The sequence below is a fragment of the Schistosoma haematobium genome, chromosome ZW (genome assembly GCF_000699445.3).
Source record: "Schistosoma haematobium chromosome ZW, whole genome shotgun sequence".
NCBI lineage: Eukaryota > Metazoa > Platyhelminthes > Trematoda > Strigeidida > Schistosomatidae > Schistosoma > Schistosoma haematobium.
Genome location: NC_067195.1, coordinates 60,184,313 through 60,207,158, shown reverse-complemented (window position 1 = coordinate 60,207,158; position 22,846 = coordinate 60,184,313). Strand labels below are relative to the sequence as shown.

Here is a 22,846-nt window from a genome sequence, read left to right as displayed (position 1 = left end):
TAAATGTCTGAAGTAAACTGCGAAATGTAGCCCAGTTGTCGGGACTCACAGGGAGAGTACTTGTCTGAAGAAGAACTTAAAGAGAAAGTGAGCGGTTTATGGTCAGTGAAAAGAGTGAATTCACGACCTTCGATGTAGTGTTGAAAATGCCGTACAGCACAATACATGGCTAGGAGTTTCCTATCGAATATGCTGTACCTCGATTCGGTGTCTAGCAACCGTCTAGAGAAAAACGTCAAAGGTTGCCAGGAGTAGTTAACCCATTGTTGTAAGACTCCTCCGATTGCCGAGTCGTATGCGTCTACTGCGATACTAATGGGTACTTCAGTGTCCTGATGTGCAAGCATTGTTGCTTTAGCGATGAGTTCCTTAACTGTGGAGAGTGCATTTCGTGCGGTGTCGTCTAGATTGATGGATTTCGCATTCCCACGAAGTTGGTCGGTTAGCGGTTTCATGAGTAACGCGCATTTAGGTATGAATCGTCTATAGAAACTTACAAGGCCGTTATACGTTCGTAGTTGCTTGATCGTGGTCGGTTCTGGGTAATCCAGAATTGCCACCACTTCGGTCCTAAGGGGTCGAATTCCCTAAGCATCGATAGTGTGTCCTGGGAAGTCTAATGAGTCGGTTCCGATTTGTCATTTCTGAATGTTTACAGTAATGCCATGTTTTTGTAGTCGTTCGAAAACAGGATCCAGATGCTTGGGATGTGCGCATGTACGAAGTTGAGACCTCGAAAAACGTCGTCTATGAACCTTTGGAATGTTTGAGCAGCGTTTCTTAGACCGAAAGGCATTCGCAAAAATTAATAGAGTCCGAAGGTTGTAATGATGGCGGTTTTCGGTATGTCATCTGTAGCCATGGGGATTTGGTTATACGCTTTAACCAAGTCGATTTTCGAAAAAACAGTTGTATCTTTCAAGGTAGCTGGGAAATCGTGAATGTGAGGCAATGGGTAACGACCGGGAATGATGTTTGCATTCAATTGGCGATAGTCGCCAGTTGGACGCCAATCGTTGCTGTCCTTTTTAGGGAACATGTGCAACGGAGATGCCCATGGGCTATTTGACGGTCGTATGATTACTAAGTCTATCATGTGGTTGAACTCGTTTTTTGCCAACCTTAGATTTTCGGGGGCTAGTCGTCGTGCTTTAGAGAATACAAGTGGCCCTGTAATCGTGATGTGATATGTAATGTTGCTGGTTACACACGGTAGTTTCGGTTGCGTTTGATGAATCCCAGGATACCTATGGAGTAGCGGTTGATAAAGTGGGTCTATCGTATGTTTAATTGTGACTGGAGATAATCTGCAACCAGTAAAAGAAGTCACGCAGACGGATAATTTAGTGTTTCCGTCTACTAGCCTTCGTTTGCGCGTATCGATGATTAGATTATGGTGTTGTAGGAGGTCCATACCAGTGATTGGCATAGAAACATCTGCAACAATGAAGATCCAGTGAATGGTTTTGCGTAAACCCGCGTTAAAGTAAACGTAACTTTTGCCATAGGTGGCGATAGGTTTTCCGTTTGCCGCCTGTAAGTTTAGAGCCGATTCGTGAAGCTGGTCGTTGGAATTCGCTGGGAGAACGCTTACTTCTACGCCAGTATCGACGAGGTAGCGAGCTCTCGTTGTCACATTTGTGACGTATAACAGACGGCTATGTTCGCCGGCTACGGTTGCCGTTAACGCGTGCCGGCTTAGAAGTATCCTGAGTTGTATTTCGTGTCAGTCGGTTGTGAGTTGGGAAAATTGCAGGGTTTTCTGCAATTCCTGGAAGACTTTCCATGCTGGTTATGATACCAGCACCAGTAGGGACTATCCGTCTCTCGTGGTCTAGAGACAGATCGCTTACGCGAAGTGCTTCTACGTGGGGTGTGTGAGCACTTACAGTCGTTACGAAGATTAAGATAACGCGTGAGTGTATGACATAACTCTGTTATGTCGTTCTGAGACGTTTGAGGCTTTTCTTTGACTGAAAAGAAGATTCCGTAATCTCTAAGATACGATCGGCAGATGCAGCCAGTTCATCTAAGGCGTTGTTCTGAAACGAGACCAGAACCGCTTGCACCTGTTGGGGAAGTTTAGACAAGAAAAGTTGTTTGAATAGACCTTCGTCGAAAGTTCTTAGGCCTATAACCTCTCTCATCCTTTGCAACATGTCCGTGGCAGAACTGTTCTGCGGGTCTATGTTATTAAAGAGTTGATCTAACTTTTGTCGATCGGTTAGGTCTCGGCGTTTAAGAATCGAACGTCTTAAGGTTTCGTAAGGTTCAGAAACATCACTAGTAAACATACTAGGTGTTACGTACCTGTTGAATTCGCGCGGTAGTGCCTTGACTACTGTGAGGAATTGTGCACATGTGTCGTTCAGGCCGTGCTCGTGGAAGTCGGCTTCTGCGCAACAGAACCAGGCTTCGATATTGTCGGGCCAGAAGGGCATGAGTTGGATCGAGGGTGGGGACATGGTCTTAATGTTAAATACCTTAGGAGTCTGTTTGGTCATAGGGGAATATTAAATACGAGAATACGATGGAAAAATATAGATATCCTGAGACACGAGGAAAGAATATGACAATGTATAAAAATTAAAAAATAAGGCAATAATATATAAAAATCCCAAAAAGGAAGAGACTCATAGTTGCAATTAGGTGTACCAGATCACGTCGGTCTCACCAATGAAGATGGCACAGGTATTCAGTGTTTGACAACGCTCTTACCAGCAACACCTTCTAATATAATTCGTACCCACCAAGAGAAATCAAAAGACAGAGTCGAGGAGGTCGAAAAAGTGTATTTGGCGATAACCAATATATCGGAATTCTCTGATCTAATCTGGCTAGCGATTGCGGTAGATGTTGAGCACAGCGTTACCACACGTGATCTGGTGCGGATGCATGACCGAGCGCCTTCAGCTAGATGAGTCCACTGAAACATATGGTCAGCATCCAATGTTGGAAACTTAAAGAGCTATTTATTTAAGGGATTTATTTACCGCTACAAGCTCATCAACATCGACTCGTTCCATCATTAGTTGCAGGATGTCTGAGTAAGCTCACTACAGTAGTCTGACAGGCTGAAGTTTTCCTTTAAAGACCCTAATCCTTTTTTAGGAGAGACTGAATGTTGTTCTAAGAGTGGTCACGACAATATCAGAGGAATCTGGAGTTATTTCGAGTGACTTAATTAGGGGTAATCAGGGAATGTATCTAGGTCTGAGAAGTATTTCGAAGTAGTCACTATGTAAATTTGCCAGGTTAAGTCTGTATGGTATCAATTGTTACTGATTTGTATCACGGAGAGCGTTTTTTTTACAGCTATCCATCTTTTCATCCAGGGACTCCGAAACACCGTGTCTGCATGAAAATCAGATAGAATGGTTAAATTTCGCTCTTTTCTACCAGTATTGCTTGTTCGGAGCTAAGAAAGATCAACTATATAGTTTTTTTCATAAACAATTCAGTTTGTTTAGTGCAGTTCAGGTCGGTACGGCTGTTGAAACTGACAATAAGTGCGCGCAAGGTTTGTCTTCTATTTCGTGGTTTGTTTGACGAAGTTGTTTTGCATGTATGACAAACTGTCTCTCTGTTACCAGAACCCCAATTTAACAAAGGGCTTTGAACCTCAGCAATTTACGTGTATATTAGATGCTAGACTTTCGAGATTGTCTATAGGCTGGTAACCAACTTGACATTTTTAAAGTGTGTTGTGTACAGTTATCAAGGTTTGAAGTCTGAAAAAACCATCTACTTCAGTTTAGGCAGTAAATTGTATGGTAGTAAGACTAAATCATGCGAATGGCTGTATGTGACTTTAGGAGTCATTGATCTGTTAAAGTACATATTATGTAAACGAACTATGTATTGCATAGAAACATCCTCAATGGATATGGGGGTTTAACTTAATAAAGTCCATAATAAGTTCTCTGATGTAAATATCGTAGTACTTTCCGACATTTTTCAGACTATCATTTTGCTAAGACGCCCGAGTTTTTTCGAGGCTGATTTTAACGAGTCCTAGCTAAGCGTCGGATGATTATTGAGGCCAATATTTTGGATACTATGTTAGTCAGACTGATTCGTCTATGGTTGTCAGTAAAGGATTTTTGTCCTTATAGACTGGGACGATCAGCGATCGAGACCAGTCAGACGGGGTTATATCCAGCTCCCAGATTCTGACTGAGATTTCAGTCAATCTAATACCTAAAACTGGGTTACTAACTTTCAATATCTCAGGGGTTAATCGATCAAGTCCTGCTACTCTCTTGAACTTAATGTTTCTTATAGCCCTTTCCACCTGACTACGAGTTGTACACATGGATAGTGGATAACTGGGACACCACTGAAGACCGGTTGAAAGTGTTCTCCCTATCCATTTAATCCCCAGGATTGGAAGTGGATAATAGTCCCGTCTTTCTCAGAAATAAAATCCGGGATTCTTATACCCGTTCCCTTGATAAGTTTAAACGGTTGTCTATTGTTACCAATCGCTGCTACCTTTATCATCTCTGCTTCCGCTACCTACTCCCACCTCACGAATACGTAGGTTTTCTGTCAGCCTACGTCTAAGCTGCCTTCGCTGCTCATCGTGTACGGAGCCAAATAGGATGGATTTCCGTGCATCTATCAGCCTCTGGAATTCACCGATTTTCTGGCCTTTTGGTTTAAGTTGCCGGTAGATGTCTCTGTTGTTTTCACAGCTTTTTAGATATTCTACTGAACCACCTCGCTGTACATATCGCTTTCACTGTTGACTAGATCTTTCTCGAGATGGCCCTAAAAATATTCTTTACTTTTCCATCATTACGTTGAACTACAAGATTTCTTGCTGTTGCTCTTCTACGTTCTGTATGGGCGGCCAAACCAAAACGTGGCATCAGTCCTTGAAGTCACTAACCTCTAGTCTGAGCCATGTTGGTAGATGCAGACTACTTGGTTGGGGTCCGCGTGACTATCGTAACCAATGGTTGGAGACTGGGTGACATGGCTCAGAATCAATCACAGTGGCGTCGGTGTATACACTCTTTGTCTTCCCTTAAACTATGAGATTAAAATCGCTTTATATCTTTCTTTCTGTGAACTAATTCTTTCTTCCTGTACTATATCCTTATATGCAATCTTTCTTTTATATATTATCACCTCTGAATTAGCTATTTCTATGAATTCGTTGTCCATCTTTTCGTGTTAATGAGGTATGGCAACTTGGACCGATGCACATATGTACCTGGTCCTACGTTGTAGCTGACTGACTGAGTGAAGATGCAAACAAACATGTGCCTTAACCAGAGCATTATCCGAGTCTAAACACGTGCTTCTGAATAAGCGACAGTCTTCTATCTGGCCCCTCTCGCCAACGATGGTCTGTGGGAATATTTGATTTCTTTCTTGAGTCAATCACTCAGACCTAAGAAAGCAGATATGAATGTTGACTCGAGATCATCAGTGTAGTTTAGTTTTGCTGGTATCATTAGTTCTCATACATAAAGTATGGCTGTTAGTCGAGTACATCTTAATATAGTAATGAATAGGGAAATGCATGCAATTAATACATGAAAAAGCGAAGATATATGATGAACTAGTTTTAATGAGGTCAGGGGTAAAATAATTTTATTTAGACACGAGAGGCATCTTATTGCTTGTAAATAATACAGTGAAAAATTACATGGATCATCCCTAGCTTTTATTCTGAGCCACTGACAAGCGTAGTAAGTAATCTCGACCAGTAGTTTTAGACCTTAGGTAGTATTCCTCAGAATGCATGTACTCTTTATTGCTCTGGATCATGGGTTTTACTATTGTTTTACGCTTCACTACATTTATTTTTGGATTTTAACACAACGCTGCTACTATTTCAACTTCGTGGTTTATCTTGTTCACTTTGTTTCGTGATGCTGGCTTGATGACGCCACTTAAGCTGATATATGTATGCGGTAGGTCTTACGTTTATTATGCCTGACTGAATCTTTACTAATATACTTCTTAAGATCTTGTGGCTGTCTGACGCTTAACTGTAACACAAAAACAACTGAACTAGAAAAAAAACAGCTAGATTTAAGGTTTAGACATCAGAATATTAGCTTGATCTACTGCACATTGAATTCGGGAGTACAGGCATATTTGTTGACATCTAACAGCAATCGCACCTTTGAGGATTTCATTGAAAAGCACATCCTTGGAGAATGTGACTTCAGATGTCGGACTTCAATTGAAAAGTACTGACTAGTTAGTGATCACCTACTGGTAGGTACGCTTACAACTGAACAGGGAGTCAGTTGATTTGTGCTCTGGACATCCATCACTTAGTTTGACTTTGGTGTGGTCTACCAATAGATGGACATCGAAATATCATGTTACAAAATTAACCCGTGTCATTAAAGAGAACTAAAAGACCAGTGAAGAAACTTTTTTTCAACGACATCACTTACTCAAGTTGTATAGCCGTATTCATGGTTATTCAACAAACAAGATAGCCTGTCAAAGAATAGGGAGCGCAATGCCTAACAAACCATTCGGGAACTCCAAGCGTTAAAACAGGGTTGCGTAACCATCGGTAAAGTGGATTCCAATTTGTAAGAGATAATTGTTAATTTGGAGTATATGAGTGTTATAACTTGTGGCCTGTGTGCCCTGTTAATGTACAACGTAATAATACCGCCAGTTAGCAGTAAATTATCGATCGAACCAGTAACGCATAAGACACGTACGAGCAGTCTAGAGTCCTTATTGGTCTTGCTTCCTGCTTAGTCCAGCCAGTTAAGTCCAGAACACCGATCTCAGCCTCTGCGATATGAATCATTCATTTCATGCATACTGGGTTTATATACCAACCAGACAGACCGCACCGTACCATAAAATATGAAACAACATTTGTACAAGAATTAGCCAAATGTGACAATGAGGGAGGTAGTAATTAATAGACGGCATAATTCAAGAATGGTAGATCGTATAATAATAGTCCATAGGTCAAAATGAAGCTTATGATAAGAAGGACATGAATATGAATAGTTTGGTTATTTAACGATTGTACTATAAAAATATACTCATAGTATTGGTCCATAAATGGATCCCAAAAGTTACTATTTATTATGCTTATCAGGAAGACAAGGTAAAGTAAAATTACGTAGTATTAATAACGAATCATCAAAAAGATAAAAACGCTAGGGGAAAGTACTCACAGCTAACTTATACAAAAATCAAGTGTTAGAGCTATGGGTAGGATCCGAGCGTGAACTTTTCGCTTTTTCACGCAGTTATGGTTTAAAAGGAATTTTTAACGCCTTTGTAATACACAGATTATTGGTTTGCGCTCACTTCAAACTCAGTTGTTTGCCTGTTTAAGTGATCTTGAAAGATATATTTGGTGGAACACGATGACTATAGTCGACAAGCTCTTTCAATATTTACCTGTTTCTTGTTTCGTAGTTTATTTTCTGCATTTGATATTATTCGGCATGTTTTTTTCCTCTAAATGTCATTCTTCTACTAATTACAGTTCTAAAAAATCGATTCGAAAGCCATTCTGTATTCACTTCAACTGTAGCTTCACACAGACTGGTTGAACGGCACTATAGAAAGTGCTTGAATAAAGTAACCATCGAAAAAAATAAATCCTACAAACATCTTGTCTTTAGTTTTCCTGTCATGAGATTCATAGTACATCAATCGAGATGTTTAAACGTACATAGTTCTGCTCGGTACATCAAATTAATAGAATGAATACCAATTGCTGTGATGTAGGCAGATAATCTTGTTTTTTTGGTTGGTAATTCACCCGTAAAAAACTTAGGCTGCAATCCAAAATCAAACAAGATAAATGTGGTGGACATTCGAGACGCAACTCAATTTGAGATTGTTTAGTTATGAACATGATTAGAGAAGAAACTTTTCGAGACCCAATCCTACAAGAAGTTAGAAAGTTCCATCTAGAAGGGCGGCCTTCAAAAATCAGCTCTACAGAGCTTCAACAGTTTTACTAGCGTAGACTCAATCATCGACGACTGCCCGTTGTTTGCTGAATGTGTCATAATCCCAAAGGAGCTATAACCAGCAATCCTTGAACAGTTGCACGTAGGACATCCTAGAAGAAATCGAATGAAAGCACTATCACGAAGTTATATATACTGACCGCATTTAGACTTTCAACTGGGTCATCTGTCCCATTCGTGTACTAAATGTGGATTGGCAACAGAGGCACCGCGAAAAGCAGAGCTGCAATCATGGCCAATATCACAGTCACTGTGGCAGCGTATACACTCGGACTTTGCTGGCACACTTCATGGACAAACTTACTTTCTGGTAGTTGATGCATACAGCAAGTGGCCAGAAATTTTTCTCATGGAACACCCAACTGCAAGCTGCACAGTAAACTACTTCAACTATTCAGTCGTTTCGGAGTCTCGTAATTGATAGTTAATGATAATGGAACACAGTTTACATCCGCTACCTTCCCAGAATTTTGTCGGCAGAACGGAGTAAATCATGTTCAAACACGTCCATTCCATCCTCGATCCAATGGTAAAGTGGAACGCTTTGTGAGCACATTTAAAAATGCTCTGAAAATACAAAGGGTAGGTGACCACCGAAAAGATCCTAGCGAGGTTCCTGATTATTTATCGCTCTACATCAAACCCTCAGACGATTAACGGGGTCTCCCCAGCAGAAGCTCTACTTGGCAGAAAAATACGAACACATTTCGATGTCATCTGTCCTACGCCAGCTCTCGAGCCTCAACGAAGCATATCGATGGGGAAGCAGTTCAGTCGACATCATGGGGCACAAAGATGATTGTTCACGGTGGGTCAGAAAGTACTTGCTATGGACTATCGTGGAAAACATCCTACATGGACAGCTGATCGGGTCGTGCAAGAAAAAGGAAATGTGGTTTATGAGGTGTCAGTTGGCTCAGAAGTTTGGGTACGTCATGCTAACCAATTGGAAGCAACAACAACTAGCAACGAGACTCGTTATAGAATATCTCTTGACGTTCTGCTAGACACCTTTGAAATCGAAACGCCTGGAATAGACAGGTCAGTTTCTGTGCAAGCAAAGAGTGATACAACTTTATTGCCTAGATGATGGACAAATCGAAATCACAGGCCGGTCACTCGGTTGCAGTTGGACCCTAGCACCTGATCCTGCGAACCTGCTCAAAGGGGAAGTGTTAGCGGGACTTAGATTGGATTAAGGCATGTTTCATGCACGATTGCTTTGGTGTGTGCTGATTGGCCGATTCTTAACTAATCAGCGCTAGTCGATACTTGGAGAAGTCTCTAGAATTCTCGTGTAAAAACTATAAATACACTAACGTTTTTCTTATTTTGCTTCTTACTTCCATCTGCTCTTGTTATTTGAAATATAATTTCTTTCCTGATCAACCGTGTTCTGATTTGGGGACTTGTAGAGTGAATTGGTGTCCAAGGAATACTAAGCAATAGGAATAGCTGAGCTGTAATACAGAATTATAACATTTTAAACCCCTTTCGTCCCATCTGACCAGGTAGAAATCGTCACCCCAAACGTCTGTGTCAGCTGTTGTTTGTTAAACCCGTTGACACCGTACTTCTATTTAGTTTTACCATGATTACCCAAGGCCGTGAATTTAAGTTCTATTTCGTATTTTTCATTAGATTTTGTACCTTTGTTTGGTAAATGGGGCTCAAACCCGTTACTCATTAGTTGTGTTGCGTTTGCGTACTTCACTAGTGTGAAATGATTTATCTTAAAATTTGTATCAGATCAGTTTGTTCCCGGCAATCATCTTTTTTTCAGGTTAGTCAATCATGGGTGTTCCAGCTTTTTTCAGATGGCTGAGTATGAAATATCCATCAATTGTCACCCATTGTGCAGAGAAACGTGGAGCTATTTTGGATGATGATGGCAATAGATCACCTATAGATACATCGGAGCCGAATCCAAATGGAGAAGAATTCGACAATCTATATTTAGATATGAACGGTATTATCCATCCATGTACGCATCCAGAAAACAAACCAGCTCCAAAAACGGAGTCGGAAATGTTCCTAGCTATTTTCGAATACATAGATAGACTGTTTGCCATTGTTCGCCCTAGAAGAGTACTGTATATGGCCATCGATGGAGTGGCTCCACGTGCTAAAATGAATCAACAACGCTCCAGACGTTTTCGAGCGGCTCAAGAGGCGAAAGAAAAACATATAACTATTGAGCGTTTAAGGAATGAACTAATTGCAAGAGGGGCGCATCTTCCACCACCTAAGGAAGAACATTTTGATTCCAATTGTATTACTCCAGGAACACCATTTATGGCACGTTTGGCTGTTGCTTTAAGGGGGTATATATATACTCGTTTGACAAAAGATCCAGGATGGAAGAATCTGATGGTTAGTTTACGATGTGATTAGAATGATGTGTTCTGCGACTTTTGTTTTAAGTTGAATTGGCTTTCAGTTTTGATGCATATTTATCACAATAGTTTGTAGTTATTGTTACAGTTAAACTACCTTGAATACATCGGTTAATTTTGTGCGGTTTTATCTTTCATTTGACCGTCTTATCACTTTTACATCAGTTTTTCATTGTTTCTTAATACCCTAATCATAAGATATGATGTTACGGCAGTCATTTTTCAAAAGGGCTTGAAATTTTCCTCATCCGGAGATTATAAACGTTTTCCTAGTAATTAAGTGTGGTCTCTTTCTATATAATACACTAGAGCCAACTGTATAGCTATTAAATTTGTGACCTATGTAGAATATAGTTATAGTTTTCTGAATTCGTGCTACAACTTTGTCAGACATCAACCCATTAGAGATAAAGAAACTTTCAAGATTAATACGCCCAACTACTTCACTCTCTATCAGTAGTTCAGGGAGTAACATTTCGCATCTAAGGGGAGAGGAACGCACCCCGAACATTCCTGTATTGTTGCTTAAGGTGGTCGAAAGACTGGATTTTGTTAGCGTCTTCACCACATAGAGCCATATCATCTGCGTATTTTAAGCCATCAGGTGAATCTCTTGGTGGACCAACTCCCGAAAAGTCAAACGATGAGTGTCATCTCTAAAAGTATATCTATGACATGGTTAAATAAAAATGGGGAAAGGTAGCAAGCCTGATGAGCACCACTTGAAGTAATCAGTTCCGACTACAGTTCTCCATAAGCTCTGATTCGACCATTAATGTTCGAGTAGGGAGCCTATACAAGGTTAATGTACCTCTTTTGGTACGGCTTTCAATGACGGACTGTCAAATATAACCTCAAGATCAACAGAGTCGAATGCCGCCCTAAGGTCAAGAGATAGAATTATAGTCGGATGTCGAAAATTATATCTGTGTTCCAGAATCTGCCGAATAGTGAATATTTAGTGTATACATCCACATCCAGATCTGAATCCAGTTTGATTTTCTCGAGCCTGCTCTTCACGAGTCCTAGCGTCGGATGATTATTGAGGCCAATATTTTGGATACTATGTTAGTCAGACTGATTCGTCTATGGTTGTCAGTAAAGGATTTTTGTCCTTATAGACTGGGACGATCAGCGATCGAGACCAGTCAGACGGGGTTATATCCAGCTCCCAGATTCTGACTGAGATTTCAGTCAATCTAATACCTAAAACTGGGTTACTAACTTTCAATATCTCAGGGGTTAATCGATCAAGTCCTGCTACTCTCTCTCGCCTTAGATTAGCTACATTTTTTTCTATTTCATTAAGAGTTGAATGTTTCATGTTTACATCCCTTTCAGGTTGCTTGCTAAAAGTAGGCAACCAAAGGATAGCTGGAGAGCAGTTAGACTATTCTTCAAAGTTTTTGTTCATCGTTTCAGCCTTCTGAGTTCAGTGGATCATTGTCCCATCACTCTTAGAAATTGTCATCAATTCCTGGATTTTCAATCCCCATTTATTCGACAAGTATAAGAAGTTTGTTTTTGTGTAGAGCCGCTTCCTTTTTCCATCGCTTTCACTGCTCATAGTCGTTGCGTAGACGTTTTGTCAGTTTACGTTTAAGTTACCTTCTTTCCTCATCGTGTTTCAAGCTTAATGGTTTGAGTTTTGGACATTTTATCAATTCGGTACGCACCACTGAAATCCAGTAATTTTTCTTAACCTATTGATTAAAGCCACTCGTAAATATCATCGCTCTTTTCACAAGTGTCTCAATGTTATGCCAATCCATATCACTTTAGTGATTGACTAATTGCTCTAGTTCGTGAAACGTACTCTTGGTATTTTGTTGTTAAGTTGAACTTCAAGGTGTCTTCTTAGTATAGCTTCTATGTGTCCACTAAAATGTTATATCTACTCCAGCAAGGTTATCAGAAGTCATGGTCAAGTCTCTAAATAAACAAAGGGAAAATTCCACAGGTTCTCTGCTTCAGCTACGTAAGTTCAAGTCGATGACCACACTTGAATCCTGTGTGTTTCGGAGACATGGCGTACATTGATGGCACAGGTTCTGGAGTTCTAACTAAGTAAATCTTTTGGCTTATTTGACATAGGGTTCGATATTGAAAGCTTTGGTCATGATCAAGGGATCTCGGGTGCTGTTAAAGGCGTGGTGGAAGTTATCACTTTTCAGTCCCTCACACTGTGGTGTGGTAGGATATTTCTTCTTGAGGGACCTAAAGAAGAAATAGGCTTAAAGGTGATCTTAAAGACCTGAAACTGTGACCACAGAGGCCAACGGAAAACTTCTTAAGGTTATTAACTTACAGCCTTTACATGTGAAGCTTTCGATGTGTCAGCTTTATATTTCGAAAGACTTTATCGCTGGAGATGGAAATTCGTGTGGATAATGTGTGGTGTAGCATTTTTAAGGTCAATCTTTTCTGACCTTTCTTTCGTTGTTAGAAGGCAGCTTCACAGCAGATGCTAGATGTGGGAGGGAAATACTCGCTGTCATATCCTTGTACAGTCAGCAGTACGACTTCGTCCTCGGACTTTAAGTTGCTGCTTTTTGTCCTACTGTTCTTCAGCCGACCCGCCCTGCGTGATAAGACATAGAGGAACATGTGTTCCACTCAATATAATCCAGTTGAGTCGTCACAGTAGGCAAGCCCAGCCACCACGTCAAGGTGACAGATACGATCGAGTGATTTGTGAATGGTTTTAGGCCAGTATCGAGTTTTGTAGGGAGATGGTTTTTAGTAGTCTCTAGGGTGGTCTTCAATTTCAAGTTCATTAAGTTAATTAATGGTTTATATCTTCTCCATTATTTTAAGGTATTCTTGAGTGACGCAAATGTTCCTGGTGAGGGTGAACATAAAATCATGGATTTTATCAGACGACAGAGAAATAATCCAACTCATGACGCCAATACGAAACATTGTTTATGTGGCGCTGACGCTGACCTTATAATGCTTGGATTAGCCACACATGAACCATATTTTACTATTATTCGTGAGGAATTCAAACCAAACCAACCAAAACCTTGTGATTTGTGCGGCCAGATGGGTCATGAGATGGAGGACTGCGTAGGTGCTCCAAAAGAAGAAGATCCAAACGAAGGTCCTCCTCCACTACCTTCAGGAGATGTGGTATGCTCATTCATTTTACGATGACTTAATTTTTATTTAGTTCTACTCTAATTGTTTTTGTTAACCTTTATTTCATGAGTTAGTTGCTATAAAACAACAAGCAAAAGTCAGCCCACATGTTTCACAGCTATTTCTGGATGTCAATAGAATATGACCTTAGCGTTTATTATTCATTATTACCACTCTTAAAATTCACATTTGCTTTACTATATCGTATATAAATCAACAGACAAGAGTTCATTCCATTTTTTTTTCTAATAATGTCATATATTATTTTTCATAAGGTAGGTTTTTGTAGATTAGTAGTAATTTAACCTACTAACGATTTACAATAACACAAATTAGCAGTGACAAATCTGTAGGGTCATAAAATCAATCTGTTAATAATCCTCTTTTTGCAAGTCACTATTTCCGTTTGGTTTCAAGTATTTACATATAGATCTTAAGCATGTATTCTCTTGAAAGTATCATCAGGTATACAATGATTCGATTTGTAAATGTTTTCGGTGATAGCTTACTGAGTTACTTCATTCTGAGTTTATTTCTCAGAATTACCTACTTCAGTGAATTTCGCAAACGAGGATTGCACAGTTTAAACTCTACAATCAATCAATCTCTAGATAAACAAACAAGCACTCCAGCAGCTTAATATGTTTAAAGAACTTCGTTTATGAAGTGTTGTAGTGTCGGTTACTGTGTTAAGGCCACATGACTTATTCTAGCTTCTGAACAGGTCCATCTGTTCATTCTTATTGAGTCACGTTTTAACCTTGTTAATTATTTGCTTATCAACCCTGACTTTTTATATGAGCGTATGTATGTGTGCATCTTATCCTACTCATTACATATCTGTAGTTTATTTTTTTGTGACTATAAATATTGATTGACGCTTGATTAAATCAAGTTGGCTCACATGTCTTTTCCACCGCGTGTAATTTCGTTTCTCTCTCTCTTCTCTTCGCTTCATCCCTCTGACCGGTTGTCTAGATCAATGAGTGTACAAAATACATATATTCAGAAATCCATTCTCGTATTTGATTAATTTAGTTCCGTTATTCACTAACGCGGATTAAGTCGATAATTATATACGAGGATTGGCTAAATGTATATTTCAATAACGTTCATACGATCCAATTGGAGTCAGATATAGGGCCACAAAAGTGGTGAGCCCGTTGACAACATCTGATTTAATTGACGTCAAAATGAAGGGCCCCACTAAAATGTCACCAAACAAGCCTTCAGCACAACTAATTATTTGTTCACTAATTAGCTCCGTGTGTAATGTAATAAAACATCCTGGATTTTTTAGATATCGCAAAACTTTTGTGCAGTTCCAAACATTTCATCGATTGCATTTGTTATTTGGCGAATAAGCGATATTATCTCGCGACATGGTTTGGCTAAATGGAATAAGGTTGTTGGGTTAGGGTGTTGGTCAACCCGGGTCTGTCAAAAACGACTGATACACCAGTCGATTAGTTTGTTGCCGGTTGTTTGGACAGAGGCTTACTTGCTCGATAGTAGGCAATATCAGCATCTCAAAGTCATTCAAAGTACCTATTCAGTGTATTTTTCAGTTGAATGAAGTTAGTTGAATAAATAAGTGTCCCCTCAAAAAGTGGCTTTTTGGAAAGCCTTACTGTACTAATACTAATAAATAATTTCATATATTACTAGTGCTCGTCCTATGTGTATAAGCTGTTTATCATTTTATATGCAGTGCTTCCTCAAATATGTTTTAATAAGTCACTGTAAGTTGTGAATTGTTTTAGATATAATAATTATTGTTTTCAAAGTTTCAACGCTTATTCTCGTTCTTTCTCATTTTTATGTTTGTAGGATTTCATCTTTATTCGCTTGAATGTTCTAAGACAATATCTAGCAGAAGATCTGAAGTTGGCCGGCATTACATTTGAATGGGATCTCGAACGAGTAATTGACGATTGGGTTTTTATGTGCTTTTTCGTTGGAAATGACTTCCTCCCTCATCTTCCGAGTTTGGAAATCCGTGAGGGAGCAATTGATCGTTTGATTGAAATCTATAAGTCAACAGTCCAGAAAACGGGAGGGTGGCTGACTGATAGTGGACGAGTCAATTTAGAGCGTGTCCAACTCATTATGGTTGATTTGGGAAAGATGGAGGATGAGATCTTCAAAAATCGTCGTGAATCAGAACTACAGTTTCGTAATAGAAAGCGTCAACATTCATCTGGCAATGGTTATGATAAAAACCAACGCGGGTTCGCTCCACAGCGATTGGGTCACCGCCCATCATTCGAAGTGTCTCAGTCTGGTTTTATGGAACCTATTCCCCTAAGAGGACGTCACGGAATAGCACACCCCAAAGGTCACTATACAAATCAAGTTGTTTCTGCTGATGAGTTATTAGCTGCACGACGTTATCAGGGTAGATGTCAAGAAAGTGTTAATTGGGTGGATAGAAATCTAAATAACCTCGAGGCAGCAACAGCACTGAAAGCTATACTGAAACGCGATAAACCTATTGAAAACGGAATCTCAAATAATATGAATAATCCCACTATTCTTCCGAAAATACCTCGAATTATTTCTGATAACAACACAAGTCTACAAGGTGTTTCATCTGGTCGCAACAACAGATCAGGTAATCATCACGACGATGAGGATGAGATGATGGATGCTGCAGATGAAGTACGGTTTTGGGAAGATGGATGGAGATCACGATATTATCGATCTAAATTTGGAGTTGACCCGACAGATGCACCTGGGTTCTGTATCAAAGTTGGTCAGGAATATGCCCTTGGTTTATGCTGGGTCTTAGCCTATTATTACCAAGGTTGTGCTTCATGGGATTGGTATTTCCCGTATCATTATGCTCCATTTGCCAGTGACTTCTCCAAAATCGCAGAACTCGATGTTGACTTTTCGAAAAAAGAAACAAAACCGTTTAGACCACTGGAGCAACTTATGAGCGTGTTCCCGGCCGACTCTCGTAGTCACGTCCCTCCAGCGTGGCAGGACTTAATGACCGATCCCGATTCTCCTATAATTGATTTTTACCCAACAGACTTCAAAGTAGACTTGAATGGCAAACGATATCTGTGGATGGGTGTAGCTTTGTTACCATTTGTTGATGAGGTTCGTTTGCTGAAAGCTTTGGATGCCCGAAGAAATCTTTTAACAAAAGAAGAGATTGAGAGAAATGTTCGTGGTTCAGACCAGTTGTTTTGTAGAGCTGATCATTCTGCTGGTCCATTGTTGCATTCTCTATACAAAGTATCACATGAAAAGATTGAGAAAGATAATTCGGAAGAACAAATCATACCAACTTGGGCATCTGCAATTGATCCACGTGTTACGTTTGGAATTAGTGGTCTAATCTGGCCTAACAAAATGGCTTACTTGCCTGGGAGTCGTGTACCTAGTGCAGTCCCAGGTCACGTTCCTGATTTAAAGGTTTCTGAAGCTGTATCAATATGTTTTTCAGATCCTCAATATCCAAAGGGCTTCGTCTTTCCTTCCAAGTTACTTGAATCCGTAAGTTTCCATATATTGTTATGTTGGATTTTTCCGACAAGCTTCTATTCATTAACATCGATTGTCGTCCCCATGTGACACAAATTTATACAGTAGACTGTTTTATGTCCTGTTTTTCCCCATTTTTTCTCCGTATGCATCGCAGGTGTAGAATAGGCGAAAAACATTTGAGCAACTTATCAAGGCTAGATGTTCATGAATTCAAAAATACTTTTTTAGTGTACATTATAAAGCGTAATTCTGTTAATCTTATTCCATAGTGTTTTTATGGAAGTCAGTAGAGGCAAAGCCATCGCTTTTAAAAAGACTCATTTTTAAAACATTCGTAAATCGAATAAACGATTGGGCTATCGGGTAGCGACTGTAGATAGTTGCAAGTGGAGGTAGTCAAAAATATGGATCACTAAGTCCCAATTCATTGTACTAATTGTAACACACGATTCGAGGTTTAATGATCCATGATACAGATATTTTTACGGTTTCGAGAGATCATACACAGTATTTATAGTTCACAATTTAGCGCATGAATTTGGACGTGTAAAGTATTATATTGACAATATAATACTTTACACATTTACGTTTGTACAATTTGATACATCTCGCAACAGCTCAGTCAATATAAATAGAAATTTATCAATATGAATAAGATGCTATGGTTCGGGAAGGTAAAACAATCGTCTGAAAACACTTAGGAAACAAAAGGTAAAAAGCAAATGGGTTTACTTAATTAAGTTTAGTTTCAATCCATGTCATCTAAGTCTCCAAATACCCTGGTACAGCCAGAAGTGGGGAGAGTCTGCTCTCCCCCTCGAAATGCTCTCACATGGCCACGTGCATACAACCACTGCAAGGGAAGTTCTTCTCATGGTGGAGATGTTGTTTATGAAGAGCGAATGTCCGGCGCTTTAACCGGGCTGGTGGATATGGAAAATCCACCTAGGGGAGTTGGAAAACCCTGATTCAAGTCGATGGTGCACATGGGCTTCAGAATCCTGACGGAACAAATGGCATATGAACCAACCGTTGGTCACCGACTACTATGGGACTGCACCTCGTAAAGTTGCTCCACTGCCTTGTAGATTAGACTTTTAGATCAAAGGTTCGGACTATGGCCCCCTAAGAAAACCTCTTACTTGGTTTGGGCACCCGGGCAATGTCCCAGCCCTCACACAACTCGAATGATTTATGTGGCACATATCTATTTGGTGCCTCCTTGCACCAATGTTTGTGTTTAAATAGAGTAAATGTCATCTAAGATCTTAAATTACAGGCTTTCGCCTTTCTGAGGGTCTCGGTGTTTAGCGGGATTGCAGTTTTCAAGCCTTGGAATTCCTATGAATCATAAAAGTATTTTAGTAATCAACTCGTTTGTTTTCGGATCATCAAAAGTAGATTTCTAACCTTTTATGACAAATATTTGTAAAGATTAACAATTGAAAATAGTGTACGGTAAATTTTTCTAGATGTTATAATCTAGTTTAATTTAAATACTGATTTGGTTCCGAACTTGTACGTAACTTACAAGACTCATCGTATTCTCAATTTGAATTTTTAAAATATCATTTACCAAACTTGTGATGAATAAATGGAGTTTTTTCTGTTTTTTGAAGGTTAAAATGCCACCCCCAGTGTACCTTCAACCTCCTCAGCGTGGTAGAGGAAGAGGACGAGCAAGTTTTCGCACCGATGAACATCGTGGACGTTTTAATGCCAATGCAGCTATGCAGTACTATGCTCGAGACAATTCGTCAGATAGGGAGGATACTGGTAGAGATTTTTATCCAAACTCACCGATGAACAGGATGGTTATGAATTCATTACCACGATATCAGCGCAGTCAAGGTAGCCACTTACAGTATTCATCTAGATCAGATTGTGGCAAACTAAGTAACAACATTCCACCAAATTGGCGGCCTGGGTCTTTTAATCGTTTTCCTCCTCAAAATGATGCTTATCATCGAGGTGGACCTGCCTATCGTCAATCTAGTAGTCATCCATACGCTAATCCGTATTCTGTCCATCCTCCAAACTTCAGTACAGGCCTTTCCAATTCAGTCGTTAAGAATAGCCGCCCACCATGGTTGCCTCCAAATGGTAGGGGTTGATCAAAATATCAAAGCTTTTACTACTTATTTCCATATTCATACTACTTTCTTCCTGCATTTTTATATTTTATTATTATAACACACTATTAGTTGTATATGATGTAGAAATTATTTTGCGCCTGTACAACACAAGTAATAAATATTTACTCCTTTCTCCACCCCTTCTATTTACATTAACATGTTTACTAGTAACTGTATTCTGGCACAATTAAATGGCAATTTGTATAGTGAATATCACTGATCATTTGTCAATTTCTATTTAACAACTGAGTTGTGTAGTGACACTAAATTGTGAAAGACTAATATAATTTTTTCGAAATTTCAGCTGTTAATATAAACAATTGATATTCTGTTCCAAAGATTTTTATTAAATTCCTCGTTCTTAGTGAATTTTTAAACCGTACTTGTTACGTACTGAACAACTGGTACTCAATTCAACTAAATGACTCAATGGGATCCATAAATAATTCACAACCTAGGTTCTCATTGTTTTAGATTATTCACTGTCCTAGCCACTAACAGTTGAATAAACACTGGATGGTATATTTTGCTACTTTTACCTTGTGATAATGCGAAATACCTGGGTATTTTTAAATCTGTTAGGTTTAACTTAGTACGATTTTGCATGAATATTCCAGTTCTCATAAAAGACTTAAAACTTTCAAAACCGTGATGGAAGATCTTTTTAACGAAAAGCAATGGGCCAAACAAACGTGCCCCGTTCTTTGATATGCTCAAGAGTTTGTAAGAATGTATTTTACATAATAGTAAGATCGTATAGTACGTAGTTCCAGTGAAAATGAGTGGATATGCATGAGTACTCACTGCTGAAAGTATGATAGATTGTACTCACATTAACTTGCGTTCCAAATTGAATAGGTCATGAAAGCTTTATTTATGACGGAATATCATGAAAATGCAATTCATGACATCCTCACAGGTTTACACATTAGATTTAAAACCATACCACCACTTCGCTTAAGGTTTCTGAATTAGACTACAGATTGACAAGTAATGGTCATACGATTTCAAGCATTCTGAGCATAGAAAGGAAATTGCTGGTTCTTACTGTATCGTTATTGACATCTTAGGTTTACTCAGCCACGCCTCACTCAAAAAGTATAGACCATCTAAACCTCAGCCTCCAGATTATTGTACACATAGGACTGCTAATCATTTCAGTTCAGTTAATTTAAAACTAGAGAGAATTTCGAAATGGAACATTGCATTAGTTATTCAGAAGTGGTTAAGGTCCTGTTTTTTGTGCTGATATATAGATATGTAATATTGGAGCTGAATAAAATATCGTCTCGCCAGTAAGTTTTCCTGAACATTAAAACTGAGTCAATATGAAAGCCAGCTCCTGATTTTACTTTATTTTAAACACCTGCCCTAGCATGCTGTTTATCTCGTTCAACAGTTATTTCTTATAAATAGCATGAACCGACCTAAGTTAGACTTCTACTGAGAACCATGAAGCACTAGACAGCTGTTTCGTCCTAGTGTGAGAATTTTATCATCTCACATCCACAACCTTACCGAAGATATATATATATATATCAGCGCAGTACATTTGGGGCTAACCACACATTAACTTGTTAAGAGGGTCGACATAGACAAACTGGATCCTAAGTGTAATAAGGAAAAGACGAAAGCACATTACTGTGAATATTGAATTTAAATTAGCAGATTACTGGGGCAGGTTTAATGTAAGTGCAATGGGTAGGGCTGATTTTTCGTATGGTTAGATCTTCAATATATGATAGGAACCATCATTCTACATAAAGTGAGCTGAGATTGACCTTACTCCCTGTTTCAATGATATATCGGGCAATAAAGAAAGATGGGTGTTTGACATCTGCTTTTATTAGGTCCTTAGGATTTGTTTGCTTATGTAAATATTTCAAAATGTGTTTTTCTGCCTTTTAAAGCTATGGCTTCTCGTTTAAATGTATGGGCAAGAATACACATAAGTGTTGGGATGTGACTCATTTGTTCACAACTTACTAGGGTTTTCAGTGACTCCCGTTATTAGGTAATGATGGCAATAATCAAACAGTAATTCCTATAGACAGCCTGTCTAAACGTTCTTTTAAATACATAGCTACAAAATTCACATATGAATGATAATAGCTGAATAATTGATATTTGATAAAAAGATTATTATAATTGCTATTCAATATGAAAATAATTTCGGCAATTAACTGTGTCAAATGAAGAAGTTATGGAAATCAACAATTGTTGAACAAGAGAGGCTGCATGGTAGAACTCATGTGGAATCAACCTGAAACCTTCAATTCTCATATGTGAACAACTTACCATTCTGTGATATCTAAATTTAAGAATTGGAATGATCAGTGAATCCAATAAAGTGATTCAAATAGATGGAAGATTCTATCTGTTTGTTCATTCACTTCTTTCTACCTTAATATTTGTCATTAACTTGTGTAACCATATAATAATTTTAAGACGGAATGATATTTTCATCCTTATCAAGTGTGATGGTAAGACGAGTAGTTCGTTTATGCAACATCATCACATCAACAAATTGAATATCCACCAACTTCTCGTATTCACCAAAATAAATAGTCAATTCTTAATAAATACATGTTTTGTTATGTCTCAATAAGTAGAAAAGTTGTATTTCTGACGTTTCGTGACTTACTGTAAGCGAATTCATCCTAGTAGATAAACAAAAGAGTTAAATTAGCGCGAGTTCAAATAGTACTATATTTATTACTAACTTTCTACCCAATACTCAATTTATTTGAAAATATCAAGTCTAACATTGGCATTGATACTTATAAATAGTTAATTATTGCAATAAATAAATAGCATCACATGGTTACTCAGAGATAACCAGCCTGCAAACACGAATAACTTTCTCAAATACATATTTATTTTATCTAGAACAATTTTTTCTTGATTTCCAATCAGTCATTTACGTGTCGAGTTGTATCTTTATTGAGTTGACGGAAATCGCTTGATTCATGTGTTAACACTTATTAATGAGATCACAATTTATTAGAAGTTATTGTAATATGAAATTGAGTGTATTGAAATTGATTTTCTATGTAAAATGTAAATGAATCAAATGAATAAATTTGTGATTCAAAATGGTGTTTTTAATTCTTACCTTTTTTCAACAAATTGCATCAAGTTTATATATTCATTAAATATACTTGACATAAAAGATAGTTTGCGTTACGATAACACAGTATCTAATTTATATTGTTTGAATATCGTTGAATCGTAGTTTATAACTCATAAATAGCTTCAGAATTTATACTTAAAGCGATATCGGTCGACTGTCAAAAACGAGCCCGAATAATGCATTGAATGTTCTAGCACCTGTAAGTGTATCTCATTCCACAAGTGATATTATATGAACTTTAAATGTTTAGCCATTTTTATTAGTACATTCCCTAGGTAAAACCACTTACTTGCTGTCACTTTATGTCAACATCGTCCCTAAAAAGTTTAAATAATTTGAATAACATCAACAATATATCACTGTGTCACATGATACACGCATTTAGGTAGACCTGATTCATATATTTTGGTAATTACTGCTTTGTTCTTCCGTGCTCTCTGTTTTCGCTTTAATTTCTCTAGTTGTAGATAATTATCATTAATTCGATCTGGTATACGAAATGACCTTAATTACTCCGTTCATAAATCAACAGGCTGTCCATTTAAGAAATATTAAAAATTC

General features: G+C 38.5%; 1 protein-coding gene across 1 annotated transcript; it reads left to right on the top strand.

Moving 5' to 3' along the window:
* The first annotated feature begins 3,282 nt into the window (after positions 1-3,282).
* On the top strand, positions 3,283-21,505 carry XRN2 (5'-3' exoribonuclease 2). Its single transcript, XM_051211930.1, has 5 exons — positions 3,283-3,520; positions 9,766-10,355; positions 13,196-13,510; positions 15,350-17,026; positions 18,637-21,505. Exons 2-5 carry the CDS (start codon positions 9,777-9,779, stop codon positions 19,129-19,131), a joined length of 3,066 nt encoding a protein of 1,021 aa, XP_051072051.1. The 5' UTR covers positions 3,283-3,520; positions 9,766-9,776; the 3' UTR covers positions 19,132-21,505.
* Positions 21,506-22,846: the final 1,341 nt, after the last annotated feature.